Source organism: Platalea leucorodia (assembly GCF_965183815.1).
Source record: "Platalea leucorodia genome assembly, chromosome: 3".
Taxonomy (NCBI): domain Eukaryota; kingdom Metazoa; phylum Chordata; class Aves; order Pelecaniformes; family Threskiornithidae; genus Platalea; species Platalea leucorodia.
Window position 1 is genome coordinate 26,660,803 of NC_138825.1, and position 15,886 is coordinate 26,676,688.

A 15,886-nucleotide genomic window follows, 5' to 3' on the forward strand; every position below is an offset into this window, starting at 1 on the left:
CGCTGCTACCTGTTTTCTTTCCTCTAAAGGAAAGAAGGCTCAGCCCGTTCCCTGTGATGGTGATCAGCTAGCCGTGGTCTTCAAGAATGGGCTGTATTGAGGAGCTGCCTCTGTATGACTTACTTTCTCTTCTTTCTGGACAGTATGTTAATTGCGTTTTATCTTCCAGGACTCTTCAATATTCCACTAGTCATGGTTGCTTTTAAACACACCTCTCTTTCCCATTAGTCCAATAGATTTTTCTGTATCACAGCAGCATCTTAAACCTCACGATATTTGCTAAACAGCAATTTATCCACCAGTCATATTTGTTAGGTTTGTTCAGGTTTTGGAGAGTTCTAGTATCTAACATGAAAAGTTTAGTGTTCACTGCTGTTTCTTTTTAACCACTGTGCTATCCTGGAGTCCTGTGGTCTGGTGGGAAAGGACTGTTTTAGCTGGGGAACTTTTATATTGCTCTCTAATTGCGTTAATATGAGCAGGCAGAGCTTTTTCCTTCCCTTTCATGAGGTAAGTCGGAAGTAATTGCAACTGTGAGATTTCAAAATCTAGGAGAAACACTTTCACAAAACTTGTCTTCAATAAAATGTTGTTTCTTGTTGTCTTCCTCTCAATCCTACTCTTTCCCTCTTCCCTGCCAAAAAAAAGCCAACCACCAAAGAGTGGAAAGTTTGTGGCAGTTTTGTTGACATTTCAGAGAATTAAAATCACCTCTGCTGAGGGAAGCTTAAATTTGGGACTCCTGTGTCTTTTGAGTGATTTGGCAAAGTCACTACTCAAAAATGATAATTGATGTAAATTAATTCCTGTGAAAATTTGAGTAGCTTGCTCTTGCTGTGTGTGGAAGCGGGAAGAGAAAGGATTGTTGTTGAAGATATTTCTGCAGTAATTAAGGACAAATCTTACTGTCTTAAGTGAAAAAGTGAAAAGTGCTAATACATCAAAGAGGAGAAATGAATGAGGGTTGGGTTTTTTTTTTACTTGTCCCTTTGGTCCCTCAGGTTTAATTATCACCTGGCTATATCCTATATATGGCTAATTATCAAGCTAGAAGCTGGTGTCATACAATATCTTGTTGGCTAGGGTATCTCATTTTTATTGTTGTAGGCTTTCTTTAAGTTCACACAAATAAAATCACATCTTACTCAACAGTTTCCTCTAGAGGAACAAAACCTGCAAACATCACAGCCCATTACTTCCCCCCTCAGCCCCCCAATAAGTGTTTCCATCAGTGTGCTGATTTCAGCTGAGACTAAGAATTCAAGCAGCACAGGTTTGGGAAAAAAATCTGTGGTTCTGCTGTGGTGACCCAACTGAAGCCTGGTCCGGAGATCCAGCTGTGTCTTCTGGTACCTCTGCTATTCTAGTATGGGATGCGGAGAGAGGTGCATAGAAGGGATGTAAGCAAAGATACTGTTTGGCTTTCAGAAATTACTGATGATAAGTGGTTTAGCAAGTTCAACTTGGGACCCAGTAACAACTAGGGAATCCTGCAAATACATCCTCCTGTTAGGTGGAGTTCCCGTTTACAATCCGGATGTCGCTCTTGCGGAGAAGTCATCAGATCAGGAGCTTCATCCTCGATTTCAAGGGCTTTTTTTCAGCCTTTCTGTAAAGTGGCATTAACTCAGCCCCCAGTGGGTACTCCGGGGAAAATTGTTTTGTGTTGTCATAGAGGCTTATTTGTATCTCTGAAAAGAGAGAGAAGTCATAGAAATGTAATAATTATCTGTCTTAATGTTATCTCTTTTAAGCATTCATTTTATTTTGGTAATGTTTTATCCTTATAGGGAAGAGCACACCGTGACCAGCAGCTTGTGTTACTCAAGGAGCATCTAGAAAAATACTACAGGAGCCGTAATCGGAAATGGATTGTTTTATTTCCAGAGGGTGGCTTTCTTAGGAAAAGGAGAGAAACAAGCCAGGCATTTGCCAAGAAAAACAATTTGCCATTTCTTAAACATGTCACCCTGCCGAGACTTGGGGCAACACAAGTAATTCTGAAAACGCTTGTAGCACCGCAAGAAAATGGAACTCCAGCAGGTGGAGATGCTGTGATAAAAGGTAAAGACCACTTCACTTTTGTGGATAAAAAGCAAATTGAATGTCCAAGATTTGAGTTAAGCAAAACATTTTGTGTTGATTTGGTCTCTTCAAATGTCAAATCTATTTTTCACCATCATATTTATATAAATGTTTTCATATTTGCTTTTAGTTTCACTAAGTTTATTTTTTATGTTGAGACACACAAAAAAAAGAAAACGTTAGTTTTTATTTTATTTTGTCTACAGTGTGGCTGCATGAATGTTTGTCTTGGTACACACGATGGGTAGAGCAGGTACTGGAATGAGCACCCGGAGTGGGCAAGAAGGTGGGCTGCTCCTTCCAGCACGATGGATGGTTTGCGTTGGTTTATGGTAGTATGGAACTATAGTAAAAGTATTTCTGGAATATGCAAACTATGCTCACATTTTTATTCCTGGCTTTAAAAGTTTCTTTGCATCCAGTACTGTATACTTCGTTTCTCTTCTTGAACTGTTCTCTATTGAGTTCAAATTCTTCCATTCTCTACAGATTTTTATGACTGTCCCCTTTGTTGCTGGAGTTAACTGTCACTGATGACTAGATTTGAAGGATTGTTTTGGCTGTCTTATGTTAGAAGAGTTACGAGGGGATAAGAATATTCCTGCAGCATTATTCTGGGATGCCTGGGTTGTAGGGGAGAGTATAGCTGGGGTATAAATAATGCCTGTGGTTATGGGACTCGGTGCTTTTAGTCTCTCAATTTTTAAAATTAACTTCTTGGCACGTTCAGAGAGCCGGGTTAGATCTTACTTAACCTAGTTGTGGATTTCTGTTACTTATTATAGAAAGAATGGATTGGGTGGTTTGTGGTGCTTTCTTATTGATGGGTGGTGCTGGTATTTCCATAGCCAAATTATAATCGTTTAGCAGTTTGAACCAAAGATCCATCCTAATGAAGCCACATATGCAGATGACTGGGTTTTTTTTTCCTGTGCTGAAGTTCACATTTCAGGGTTAGCAGGAAGCCTGATACAGAAATTGCTTCCAGATTTTTAGTTTTGAAGTTAATCTTGTCAACATAGGAAATGAATGGAGATGATGTTCTTGCAGGAGTGGAGGGAAGATTTTAAATGAACTGAAAATCAAGCTGTGGAGTGCATCAGAATATTTCCTTTCAGGCTACATTCAGAAAAGAAAGGCTGAAGAAAGCCCTTGTTGTCTTAGAAGATTTTAGGTTTAAAAGAGAAACAGAATACCCTCATCCTTGCTTAAAGTTATTTTTTTACGGAGAAAAGTTTGGCCTGTTCCTGTTCTATTTGTTCCCATCTCAAAGGCAAAAGGGTATGAAAAGCAAGAAGTTCCCCAAATGTGAATTTCAGGCCTTCTAGTTCTGGAAGGGGACCAAAAGCACTCGTCAAATATTAATTTTATATTTTCATACTCTTAGATGGCTATCAACGTAGCTGAAGATCAAACCTGGCTTCTTTTTTTTTTTTTTTGAGCAGCATGATTCAGACTCTGGAGAAATGAGTGTTTGATAGCCGTTGACCTAAGTGGGTACTAAAATAAAAGAATTGTCTCAGAAATACAATGGAACCATATCTGTCCATCCTACTCAAAAGACAGAAGGAAAGATAAGTTGGCAAAAATAGGACAGAAATGTGTGGTTTTAGCTATCATTCTCTTTCTCCACCATACTTTTTCAGAGTAATGGACGTGAAAACATAATAAAAGGAATGAAAAAGAAAAGTGAAAGTAAATTTCACATGCTAGGAAGGAGTAATATTTGATACTTACGAAGCGGAGGTATTTTAAGTCCTCTCTTCTCTTAAGCTCACGAAAATGTTTCTAGCATGGTAAAACTTCCCTTTCAGAGATGTACAAAGCTTAATTCTTGATCTATATCGTGTGTGAAAGACTCTTCCTCTAAACTTCTGCCTTCCAAATGCTTTTACTGTAGTCTTGCCACTTAAATTTTTGAAGAATATTTGTTCAGTTAAATGAAATATAATTGTATAAATTGATATGGTTATATTATAAAGTTAGAAGCCAAACAAGTTAAGTGATCATCTTTATTTTTTCTCTCTTTTATCTTTCCCTTCTTTTAACCACATGAAAAAACCTGGCTCAGTGAAATCAAACTTGCCTGTATCCTCTTTGGGTTGCCATCGTTGAGTTGTGGGTGCTAGAACTAGAGGTAGTATATACAGTGAAGGTTTTGCCAGTGTCTTGCATAGAGATTGCGTATAAACTTCTTGTACATTATTAACTGTACTCCTTTGCTTGGGAGGTGGCTCGTGTGTCAGTAGCATCCCACTTGAACTTCATGGTTCACCGAAAACATTTTTCCTCTGCACCACTTCTTGTGCTCTATACTGTCTTATTTAACGATGTTCCTGGTGTCCTGGGTTACCAAATTATTCAGCTTACTATAATAAGCTTGCTTCTCCATTATTTATCATTCTCTCAATCTTTTTGTTACCACCAGGCTTTGCTGATAATGATGGGGCTCACCTCCCTCCCCCACCCGATTTTCGTTAAATTGGTTTATAGGTTAAGAGTAACTCCTCCTTTTCAAAAATTACGTCCCCTTCCTGTTGAGTTTCCTGGGTAGCTATGTTACAATGAGTCATGATACACAGTTGCAGTGTTCTTGAGTGCCATCCTTTTATTAGTACTTAATTCATTTAGATTTCTCCTTGCAGCTTTTATACCATTCTCCTTTCTCAACTGGCATGGTGTATAATGCTGGGTGAAAGAAGAAAAGACGACAAAAGCAGCTATAATAAAGGATGGTTCATTCTTAATGTACTGCTAGGCTGCACCCTGATTCGGTACAAACCAAGTTGCATGCAGTTGTTTCGTCATTCACTAGCTTGCTTTTGTACATCAAGCGTCACTGGAGTTACAGCCTTCAAATAGTTCAAGAACTGTGCAACAGCTAAATGCTACATCATCTGTCCTTCTTCTATAAGGTCTCTAATCTGATTTCTGTCATCCCTTTGGTAGAGGTGGGTTTATGTTGTGAAGTGCAAGGTTCAGTAGTCTCCCCAAAATTTAATTAGCCTTAATTATGATATTAGTATTTTTAATCTCCAGTCCCCTTTTCAGTTTATTTTTGTGCTAGTTATGAATTGCCCACAGTTTGTTACCTGATTCTTCCTGTGTAAAGTGACAGGAAGAACAAGTGTTCCTGAGCTAGACAATCAATACTATTTGATTATTCTCGTACTTAAACTCTTCAGTTCTTTATCAGTTGCTTTTTCAAGGCAAGCAGCCTCTATTTTCTTAATTTCCTCCTCCTAACAGTTTTCCAAGCCTTTTTTCATACTTAAAGTCCCAAGTACTAACCTTCATCACGGTGAAATTTAACTTATTTCTGGTAAATACTAAATTAAATGACTAAAACAGTTGTTGCTTTTGCTGCCTTTAGAAACACTTGTTTAATTTTAATGAAATTGTACAATTTGATTCCTGAATAAATAGAAGGATGGAAAAACATATAGGAAAGGTAGTCCTGTCACTTGATGGCTTGAGTGCTCTTGAAGCTAGAAAGTATAGACGATGTAGTTAAGCGGTGTCTGTCCCTGAAAAGATGGTATAAGTTAATTCTGGTGTCCGATGAAAGCATCCCTCTGGGCAGATGTGCTGTGCCCCCCAAACGGAGTGCTGCTGCCAGCGCCTGTGTTCCAGGAGAAGCTTTTAGTGCGGAGTGGAAATATGGGCAGCGTAAAAATACTGATGCATAGCCTTCATCACCTTAACCGGGGGGGGGGGGGAGGAATGTTTTATGGTTTTGTTTTCGTTTGTTTAATTTTTTAATGGAACACTTCGTACTTGCAACTATGTCAGAGACTGTGTTTCTTCAGTTAGTAAGAATTGATCTTGTAAGTTTTAGAACTAGCAAAATGTCCTAAGTGCTAAACAGCTGGCAATTCAAAGGAGTTTGCAGCAATTGTTCACTGAAGAGATGCATTCCAGAGCTTATTTTTGATCAACCTTGCTCTAGTATGTTTTTTTTTTAATTCTGCTTTATTTTACCATGCAGCAATTTTTTGTCTGATAAGAGGTTGCTATGAGCTTGGTTAGAGCCATATTGAAATCTTATCTTACTGTTTTCAAATGCAGCACAGTACATTCAGTTCTGATGCTTTTTCTCAGAGAAATTCAATTTTCCCTTCTGCAGAGCTGGACACTGGACTTCGTAATTGATTTTTTTTTTTTTTTAATCAAACTTTTTGATTCACTGTTATATGAGGAATGTGACTTGAATAACATGTGGGAAGGCTTCTTTTTTTTTTTTTTTTTTTTTTTTTTTTTTTTAATCCTGGAAAAGGGGCTTCTTGTTTTGTTCCAGGTGATCTGTTATGGAGAGATCTTGGGGTAATGAGTAAGATGTTTAGTCTGAGAGCTAATCTTTGGGAAAAGAGTTAATTTTAAGGTCAGTGATCCAGTTGATCGCACAAGGACAAGTAAAGGACAAGCAGCGAGTTACAAGAATGCATTGCTGTGCAGGGGGAGGCAAAAGCCTCTCTTGGCTGCGTTTAGAGTGATGTAAGTGTTCAGGAAACCACGCCTGAATAGTAGTGAATGCTAGTAAATATTCCGTTTTTCAAGTGGAAGCTGCGGTCCTCAAGTTCACGCCTGGCTGGTGCATTCTTTTCCACTCCAGACGCAGTCCAGCGATATCGCACCATCCAGAGCTTGGCTGGAGGTGAGGTTTCCTGCTGAAACCTGTCTTTATAACTTGCTCTTTTTCTCAGTGACCGGTGGGTTTGAAGAGTCCTGCACATAGTAAAATCTGGCTTTTAGCATTGGTTGAGAGTAACTCGGGGGGGCATAGAGGGGACGAAGAGAAGCTCTGAACCCCACTAAATTTGTGATTGTAGATGGTCACGTATCTGCTGTGAGAGGACCATAAAGGATGACAGAACACTGAATGTCTTGAAAACACTGATGGTAAGTTGCTTTGTAACCAAATATGAAGCAACTTGCTATCACTGAATCCACAGCTAGAGCAAAAACAAGGAAAAAAAATAGTTATGAAGATTTGCCTCTGCTGGTGATTTAAAAAACAAACCACCAAAAAACAACCAAAACCAACAAGTTAGGAGACTCTTTAAATTTTTTTTTTTTTTTTTTTTTTTTTTTTTTTTTTTGTCTAGGCCAGAAAGCTACTGTTACATGGGATTGTTTAGTCTTGTCTTCGCACTCATAAAGCAAGTATGTACCATTCATACTAAGGTACATTATTACTATGTGGTTTGGATGCATCTGTGTAGGACAAATGCCTGCAGGCCTCTTTTGAATATTTATGCACTATTTAAAAAGAATCAGACTGCTACCATTTTGAGGTGATTTGAGGAATCAAAATCCTCCACCTGTGCTGAAAGTGGCGAGCAGATGTGACACCACAGAAAAAAACACCCTAGTCCTTGGAGAGATCTGCTTAAATGTGCAGCAGTTTCTTTTGCTGAAGTCTCTGGCAGCCAGGCTGCTCAATCTTTCAGCAGGTACCAGACGTGAAGGATGAGGGTGTCTTAACGGCAGGTAGAAAGTTCAAAAGGGTTTGGCTGTCAGAAACATCTGTGGCAAGTCGAGTTTTTGAACAGGTATACGCAACTCCCTTTTTTTCAGCTACAAATGCCAGACCTGAGGTTCACACCATATTATAACTAATGCAGCAGTCTTTCTGTCCTGAGTTCCTGTTAGTGTGCCCCATTTAAAAAATAATAGGGTTTCTTCTTGTTCAGAGATCTGCTTAGGCTTGAAAGCAGCATCCTCGGGCACGCTGAGGTCCTGCCCCTTTGTGCTGTGTGCAGTTGCATGTTTCTTTTTCAGTTTCAGGATCTGTTAGAGCTTTGTGGCTTTAAAATAAATACGCTCATGAGCAAGGCACAACACAGTATAACCCCCTGAAAAAGGACAGCAGGATTTATTTCAAAATTAGTTTTCTGAAATCCTTGGTGACTTAAGTTTTTTTGGCAGCATCAGACCTTGGATGATTATGTAAGGCTTGTTTTAAACCAGAGCATGCCGAAATACACCTGTGACTGTGATTTGATAGCACGTCTTGGTACTTGCACGTGGAGGTAGCTGTGCTAAGACCTGCTTGCTCTGAAGGATGGTCTATGGAGGCTGACTTTACCTTCAGAATTTTTTTTTTTTTTTTTTTTTTTTCTCCTGACCTGGGGTTCCTGGTGGGCTGTCAGAGGCAGGTTTTTCTCCCCACCCTGCCCTGGAAGGGGCTGGAGGTGAGTTTGGAGCTGGTCTGAGGAATCCATGCAGCAGCTGCGCTCCACAAAAGCAGAAGGTAGGAAATCAGCACAGAAGAGGACTGCAGGAGTCTTTCTGTAATGAAGTTTGAACCATTATCCACTGAAAGAACAGTTTGAAATACTAACTAAATATTTAATAAATGAATTTAAAACATTTTCCTGTAAATAATAAGATAATGTGCCCTTTTTAATTGCAATTAATGACCTCTGTTGCTTACTCACTTAGACAATTTACTTGTCTTTACCCATTCTTACTTTACATCTGGGAAAATAATAAATTGAATGGCTTTGTTCCGAAATCCATTTCTAAATGAATACTTCTGTGGATTTACTATTAATTTCATATTGGCTTTTCTCTGATACATTGCTACTTTTAAAATGAAGGACTCTGTAGTTAGTACTTTTCTTAAGAGAGACTTGACAAGCACTCTGTCATGATGCTGGCAAGCCTGGAGCCTCTAATGGGACTTCGTGTTCTCATTTCAAGTGTCTGTCAGGGCTTTAAAATACTGTATTTCCAGAAGGTGACACTGGATGTTTCAGCTTGACCTGTGTAGCTTGCACTTGGTCAAATTTTGGAATAGCACATTGCATGCTACTAATAATTCATGAGCTAAATATTACGAAATACTGTCTAGCCTTATTCAAGTGGTGTATTTGCATTTGTAGCAAAGCAGTACAACTCCATTGTTGAGTAGATACCATGAAAACACTAGCTGCTTGTTAAAATAATTGATAGATATATGCGATAGCATTGCTGTAACTGCCTTCTCACACTTAAATGCAAATTAAATTAAATGAAATGCAGGTAGAAACTCGCCAGTCCGTCCTTGCACGTATGTTCTAGGTGGTGTTAATAACTCTGTGGCTTTTTAGAGTGCATCTCAGGCTGTGTGTTGTAGATTTCTTCTTGTGTGTGGTAGCTCTTTTGTAAAATTTGAGTTGCAGTTCTGGGCAAGACCAACCATCTGTCTAGCCCAGCATCTTGTCCATGACTACAAGTGGATATCAGAGGAAGAGTGGGAACACAGCAAACATGCATCATACTTCTCCCACATACTCTCCTAGCTTCTGACTGTTTCCAGTGTGGTCGGTTTCCCAAGCCAAATGGGGATTTCTGCCTCTTTAGTTAACCCTCCAACGGATTTCTTCCACGTACTTGTCCAGTTTCCTCTTGAACCCAACTCGCTGCATCCTTGACGTCCTTTGGCAAGGAGTTCCCCGCAGTTTTATTCCCCTCTGCACAAAGAATTATTTCTCTCTGTTTGCTTTGAAAACTTTTCCTCTTGGCTTCATTTTGGATACGTCTATTCTTGTATTGCGAAAGATGGTGAACAGTCTACCCCGTGCACGTTCTTCATGCCAACAGTGTTTTTGTCAACCTCTATCATATTTCTTTCGTAGCTATCTCAGCTGCAGGCTTGAAGAGTCTTGTACTTTGTACTAAGACCTAACACCTCTTACATGCTTCTGCCAACAGGTGGCTGTTTTTAATAGTCAGCTTTTTAAATGCTTTAAGATATTGCTGGGTATGATGTAAGCATATTAATATACTAGTATATTAAGCATTAAGTAAGCATATTGCTATACTAGCCGGCACATGACCTCAGATACAAGGCAGGTCCAGTTCCCACAGAACAGATACAAAATTGACAAGCTAAACTCAAAGTGCCTCTTGGCAATGTGCTCCTCCTTCCTGGTTTGCTTTCCAGATCTGCTGCTCTCCCTCTTTGCAAACCTGTGAATTGAAGACCTGCCAAGAGAGGTCATGGCTAGGTTGCTATCTGACCTTGACTATTGCTGGTAGTAACCTATGTTCAGATTTAAATTTGACTCTCCCAAATAATGTTCACAGCACATATTTTCACCTCCTTTGATCCTTTCTTCAGCTTCTAAATAAGTTGAGCAGCATATGAACATGTACTGGTACCAGTCTTTCTGGGACCTTGTGGATGCAATCTCCTTTCCACTGTGAAAACTGACCATCTTCTGTTCATTGCTTTCTTGTCTTTAATGCACAAAGTAGTGTATTTCCTCTTTATCCCGTAACTCAGATTTTTAAGAACCTTTGAGGGATTTTTTAAAAAACGTCTTTGAAAATCTAACTACATTGTCTGACATAAATCTCCTTTATCCTCCTGCCCTAACCCAGTAGTGAGGCTAGTTGTCCAAAGGGATCTGCATGGCTGTTGCTTCACCAGTGATCTGCAACCGTGAGCTCTTACAAAGGCCCAGTTGTAAATGTGCTTAAAGTGCAGACCAAGAAAGCTGGATTTTTATTTTTAAAGTTTTCCTTTTGGTGAACGGGGGAAAGCACCTAACATTTGGGCCAACACGTTACGTGACTATACTCATACCTAGTGAGTGAACTTGTTCTATTCTGTGTACTACAATATGTAAGAACAACAGAAATAACTGTGAAAGTAAAATCTTGGTCTAGCTGAAGTTTGTAAGAGTATTTCTGTGCTCTGTAATGAAATCTGGATTTGATTTTTTTTCTTACTGTATTTGTGCCTCGTACCTCATGAAGCAATATAAAAATGGAATGTCAACTGAGTGACATGCACTTGCTGATTACTTTTACTATCACATTTCTTTTTGTTCCTAGAGAGCAAATCAAAAGGCCTCCAGTGGGTGATAGATACAACCATTGCGTATCCCAAAGGTGAACCTATAGACATCCAAACTTGGATTCTTGGCTACCGACAACCAACAGTTACACATGTACATTACAGGTAGGAAATAAACTTTCTGCTCTTACATTGAACTAAAATATTAAAAGCCAGGTATTCACAAATTAGTAACATCATGTTTCAGGATATGGGAAATCAGTAGCAATGTCATTTTTATGTGTCTCTGACACAGGTGGGCAACTCACATTGTCTAAACACAACACAGTTTTCTTTTGAAAAGTTTGGTGACCGTTCCATAGCTTAGCACATTTAAGTTTTTGACTGATGTCCTGTGGCTGAATATAGTTATGGGGAATATATTTGATGGCTAGGTCATCTTTTCCACTTTAATGTTAAGGTGCTGGTAAACCCAACTTGATTTTTTTTTTTTCTTTAAAATAATGACAACAAATTAAAAATCACTGTGTTATTAAATAACAGGCTTCCTGAGAGATTATTTTATATTGTATTTAACTTTCTGACAAAGAAGTATCAGCTTTTTCACTCAAAGCATGCTCTTAATAGTTGAGCAGAGAGACACTCTGGAAATAGTAGCAAATCTCATGGACACCTGGGATGGGATACTATTAAAACTTTTCTCCTTAGTAGTTCTTTGTCTCAAGGCCTAAACTAATGGAGGGAGAAGTTGCATTTTGCTCTTGGTTTGCAGTTAATTGCAAGTCTGAAATCTCCAGAAATATTTTAACACTCTTCCTACACCAAATAAGTTGATCACATTTTATCCCAAAATTGCGTTATTTTGTCTTAATTCCCTTTTGCTGATTTGGGGAGCTTTTAGACTTTCACAGTAAGCTTTCGGATATCTCTGTGTGGATCCCCTGGGTGGCAGTTTAACTGGGAATGACCTTCTTTAGCATCACTGCTGTGTCAGTGTTGTGTGATGCAGAGTACAGGCTGCTCACTGGAGCTCCTTTCCACAGCCATGTTTAAATCTGTCCCTGCTTTTTATAGAAATCTGCCTTCAAGTTTTTCTGAAGGTGAACATACTTCACCCTAATTTCTGTAAGATATCATAGTATCTATTGTGCTTTATTCAGGTCACCTTAGTACTCTCTCAGATCTCTGGGATAATTGCAATTTGAACATATTTAGAATTTTACTAAAGACTATTTCCAAAAATACTTGCTTTAAAAAAGAGAGAAAGTTATCTTAAGTTGAATTAACTTCCTGCTTCAAAATGTGTATATTCAAAACCTATTTTTGAGCACGAGCCATAAAGATGATGTGACCTCCCTTGCATTGAACTTGAATGTTACAGTTCTTGTAGTACTAAAATGCTAAGAAAAGATACTGGAAATTGTTTGTTATTGGGCGTAGGTTTGTTGTTTTCTTCCAGAGGGTCTAAATCACTAGTTTAGACAGGGGCAAGCCTCTCTGATTGATTGATTGATTTTTTTAATAACCTCTAGGTGTTATGGCTGACCTTGTGAAAACCTTTGAAGTATGCCCCAAAGGCAAACTAACGCAGTGGCATGTCTCTGAAGGCTGCGCGCTGGATGTAATACCTCTGAAATGAGAACAGAGTGTCTTGATTTTAACTGGAGCTTTGGCTAACTTTCCAGTCCTGGTAATTGTTAAATTGGCACGTCAAGTTGAGGCACGTGTCCTCTGGACCGTAAGGGCTTTAGTTGGATGCAGGGCAGCAATTCTTTAAAGATGCATTTGAAAAAGTACCCTGGCCCTGCCAGCAGGAGGTAGCAGCAAGGGCGGGGGAAGGCAGCCTGCGCGCCATCCCTTCGCGTGTAAACACCCGGTGGCTGTAACATGTTCTGAGCGGTCGTCGCATCTGGATCGCTCTTTTGGTAGGTGCTGATGGACCGGGCCTTCGTGAACTTGTCCGATACCATTTGTACCCTGCTTATGCTTAGACTTCTGCAATTTCCCGTGACACAACGTGTGAACCGTTCTTGAGGGTGGCAGCCAGGACCACTTCCTTTTTGCTTGTGTTAAGTTCTCCGCCTGAGGCCTTCAGTGGGTGCACCCTGCTTTCCGTGTCCTGCCAGTAGTGGATGAATCATTCCTCGGCGACGTTCTCCATAGCCCGTGATTTTACAGAGCTTTCTCCTATCCTGCCTTAGCTGTCCCTGTCCCTCTCCCAGCCCCGTGAGTCTTCATCTGTTTGGTGTCTCCTTACACAAAAGCCTTTCCCTGATGATCTTGTTACTTTTGTCTGCGCCTTTTCTGCTTCTGCTATAACTAGGTTGTGAGGTGACTGACATCCTGAATTCCCCACAGCGATTTCAGGATCGCTTACCAGAGTAATAATAGCTAATCTTAGAGGCTGTGGCAGCGTATGCGTAGCTGCTGGTGCTTTTTCCTTCGCCAGTGCTCATTGCCTTGCATTTACTGGTATTTGATTTCATCTGCAACTATTGTCAGGTCCTTCTGCAGCTCTTCGCTTTGACTACCCAGAATAATTCTATATCAAAAAAGTCATATCACTTTTGTATCCCTTTTTCCAGATTTAGCGTATTGTCTACCTGTGATATGCTAAGACCTTTTAATGTATCTGGAATTAGAGCTGTTGTTTGGAATGAATACAGTGAATTTCCACCTTCAGTGTTTTTCACGACAAAATTTATTTTTAGATATTTTTGTGTGGCTTTAAAAATATTTTTCTATAACTGGATGTAAAGGATGTATTTATCCATGGCAGGATTAGCAGAGAGCGACTGAACAGCGTGTGTACATGAATTTACTCATGTTACATCATCCTTCTCTATTGCTTATACAGAAATTTTCCTGTTGGATTCCCTTCAGGGCATTACAGCAACTGACTCCCCCCCCCTCCCCCCCGATCACCTGACTTTCCGAGTTATTTTTTTTTAGCAGAATGCTGTATCGTGATGGGCACCTTCAGGGTTTTGACAACTTTAAATCATGTATTGATGATTTGAACAGAGTTGTTGGTACCACTGAGAACCTGTGAAGTCAGAGGGTGCGCCTGGGAAACTGGGGGTGGCAGACAGGGAAGAGTAGGGAACAACTTCTCTCCCGGAGGGCTTCTGGTGTTAAAGAAAACCTTACAGCTCTGCTATCACTTTATTGAACTTTCTGCAGGATTGGGAAGCTGGATGATTGAAGCCCAGTGGGCTGACATCAATTTCTTAGAGCTTATTTTTGAAATTATAGGTATGGTCAGTGGAAAACTGTCTCTCAGGAGCTTTGCGTGTGTGCCTCCTTGGTAGCGTCCTCACTTGTCTGAAAAATACAGTGATGTCTCGAGCCTGTTTCTGTGTCAGATGTTAATCAGGAGCAGTTCTGGAAAAACACCAGAACTGTTTATGCTGGTTAAACAGCGCATGCTAGCAGCAGCTGTACTTTGTGACCAGCTAGCTGATCCCTGCCATGTCAGCCTCCTTCCTCTCGGCCCTGGCGCTTCTGTTTGGAAAGGCAGAGCTACCTTTTAATGTGCTGAAAAGTGTCCCGGGAGGTTTCTGTGCGGTGTTCCTCTGGTCAAGCTGTGGGGTGGAGGATGATACACCAGGCCTGTGTAGCTGTACGGCTTGACCAGGAAGCCTGAACTGCTTCTTTAAGTTCATCTTCCATGCGGAGACCAAAACATGGCCGTAACAGAGCCGTTAGAGTGTCCGGGGCTGTCAGCCAGGAACGCCAGTGCTTATTCTGCAGGTCACAAAATTGAGGTGGTTCCTCGTTAATTCTTAATTTTGAAAACAATTGAGTATTAACTACTCCTTGTCCTTAACAGTGTAGGCAAGGATTAAATCAGTGACTGAGATTTGAAAAGGCCTGTGCTGTGTTGAGCCCTGCGATGTCCCTTATAACGTTGGTGCTTTTCTTTAATTCCTTGAAACAAACTCAGTTAGCAAAGGAAAATCCAAGGTAAAGTGGCCTTTGTCTTTAAAAAGATGGAAATGTCTTCCAAAGATGGAAGATGTCAGAGGCATTTGTTTTTCTGCGTTTGACATAGATGTCCTCTGAAATTTTCATTAAATGTATATCAGGTATGTCTGGATTGTTATTCCCCCTTTTTCCTTCATTTAGTGCAATAAGATTTTGCTCATTGTTTGTAATTTGGAATGTCTTGGGAGATTACATTTGAAATAAATTTTAAGGGTAATTTTTAAATAACTGGGAAGAGAGAAGGTTCTCCATGAATCTGTGTGCTCTAGCTCACTAGTTTCTCAGCTATCATTTCTTTTAACTGACTTGCGGCAAAAAAAATAATTACAAAAAAAAAAAAGCCCCTTTGGAAAAAGTAAAGCATGGTTTTGACCAGATGCCATCTCTGCTGTATGAAGGGAGAATCGGGATTGAAACGTGCTTTTCCCCTTTCAGATTAGTCCAGAGTGAGGAATTGATGTATGACAGCAGTGGGGGAAAAAGCAACATTTTCTGTGCTACTCAAACCGGAGCAGAGGAGACTGCAGAGCCCCTTTTGTTCTGGTCGCTCAGTCAGTCCTTTCTGCTGCTCCCCTTGGTCACAACCTTACGGTCTTTCACATCTCGTGTTTTCCTTTTCTCATAGCCTGTCCTTTTACTGCAGGGTTATTTCTTTTTCATCCTACTTAGGGAGCAATAGAGGAGTGTAGAGGGCACAGCAAGCAGTCTTATGTTTTCATTTTTAGATGCTTTTCTAGCTGATGGAAATGGCAGAGAAGGTTCAGTTTAATCCAGTAATCTTGTTTGTTTGTTTGTTTGAAAGCTCAGTTTTGATAATGAGTTGAAGCTTGCTTTTCAAACTTCAATTTTCTGTACAAATGACATGTTTTTTGGAAGTTCATAATTAGGCTAAGCTGTGGCCTGCTTTTCCTCAGGGTGTCGAAAGACACTTCTCTAGAAAAAAGGACAATTGCCAAATTTCAGATTCGTCAAAACACAAAGGTATCAGAACTTATCCCTTTAACTATCAAATAATTTTTTTACCCT

At 39.9% G+C, this 15,886-nt stretch overlaps 1 protein-coding gene across 1 annotated transcript in view; it reads left to right on the forward strand.

The window, feature by feature from the left end:
• The window catches only part of LPGAT1 (lysophosphatidylglycerol acyltransferase 1), a 67,166-nt gene that overhangs the window by 36,247 nt on the left and 15,033 nt on the right, over nt 1–15,886 (forward strand). The window contains exons 5-6 of the mRNA XM_082307508.1: nt 1,791–2,064; nt 10,912–11,038. Of these exons, the coding sequence (XP_082163634.1) occupies nt 1,791–2,064; nt 10,912–11,038 (401 nt within the window). The remainder of the gene's footprint in view (nt 1–1,790; nt 2,065–10,911; nt 11,039–15,886) is intronic.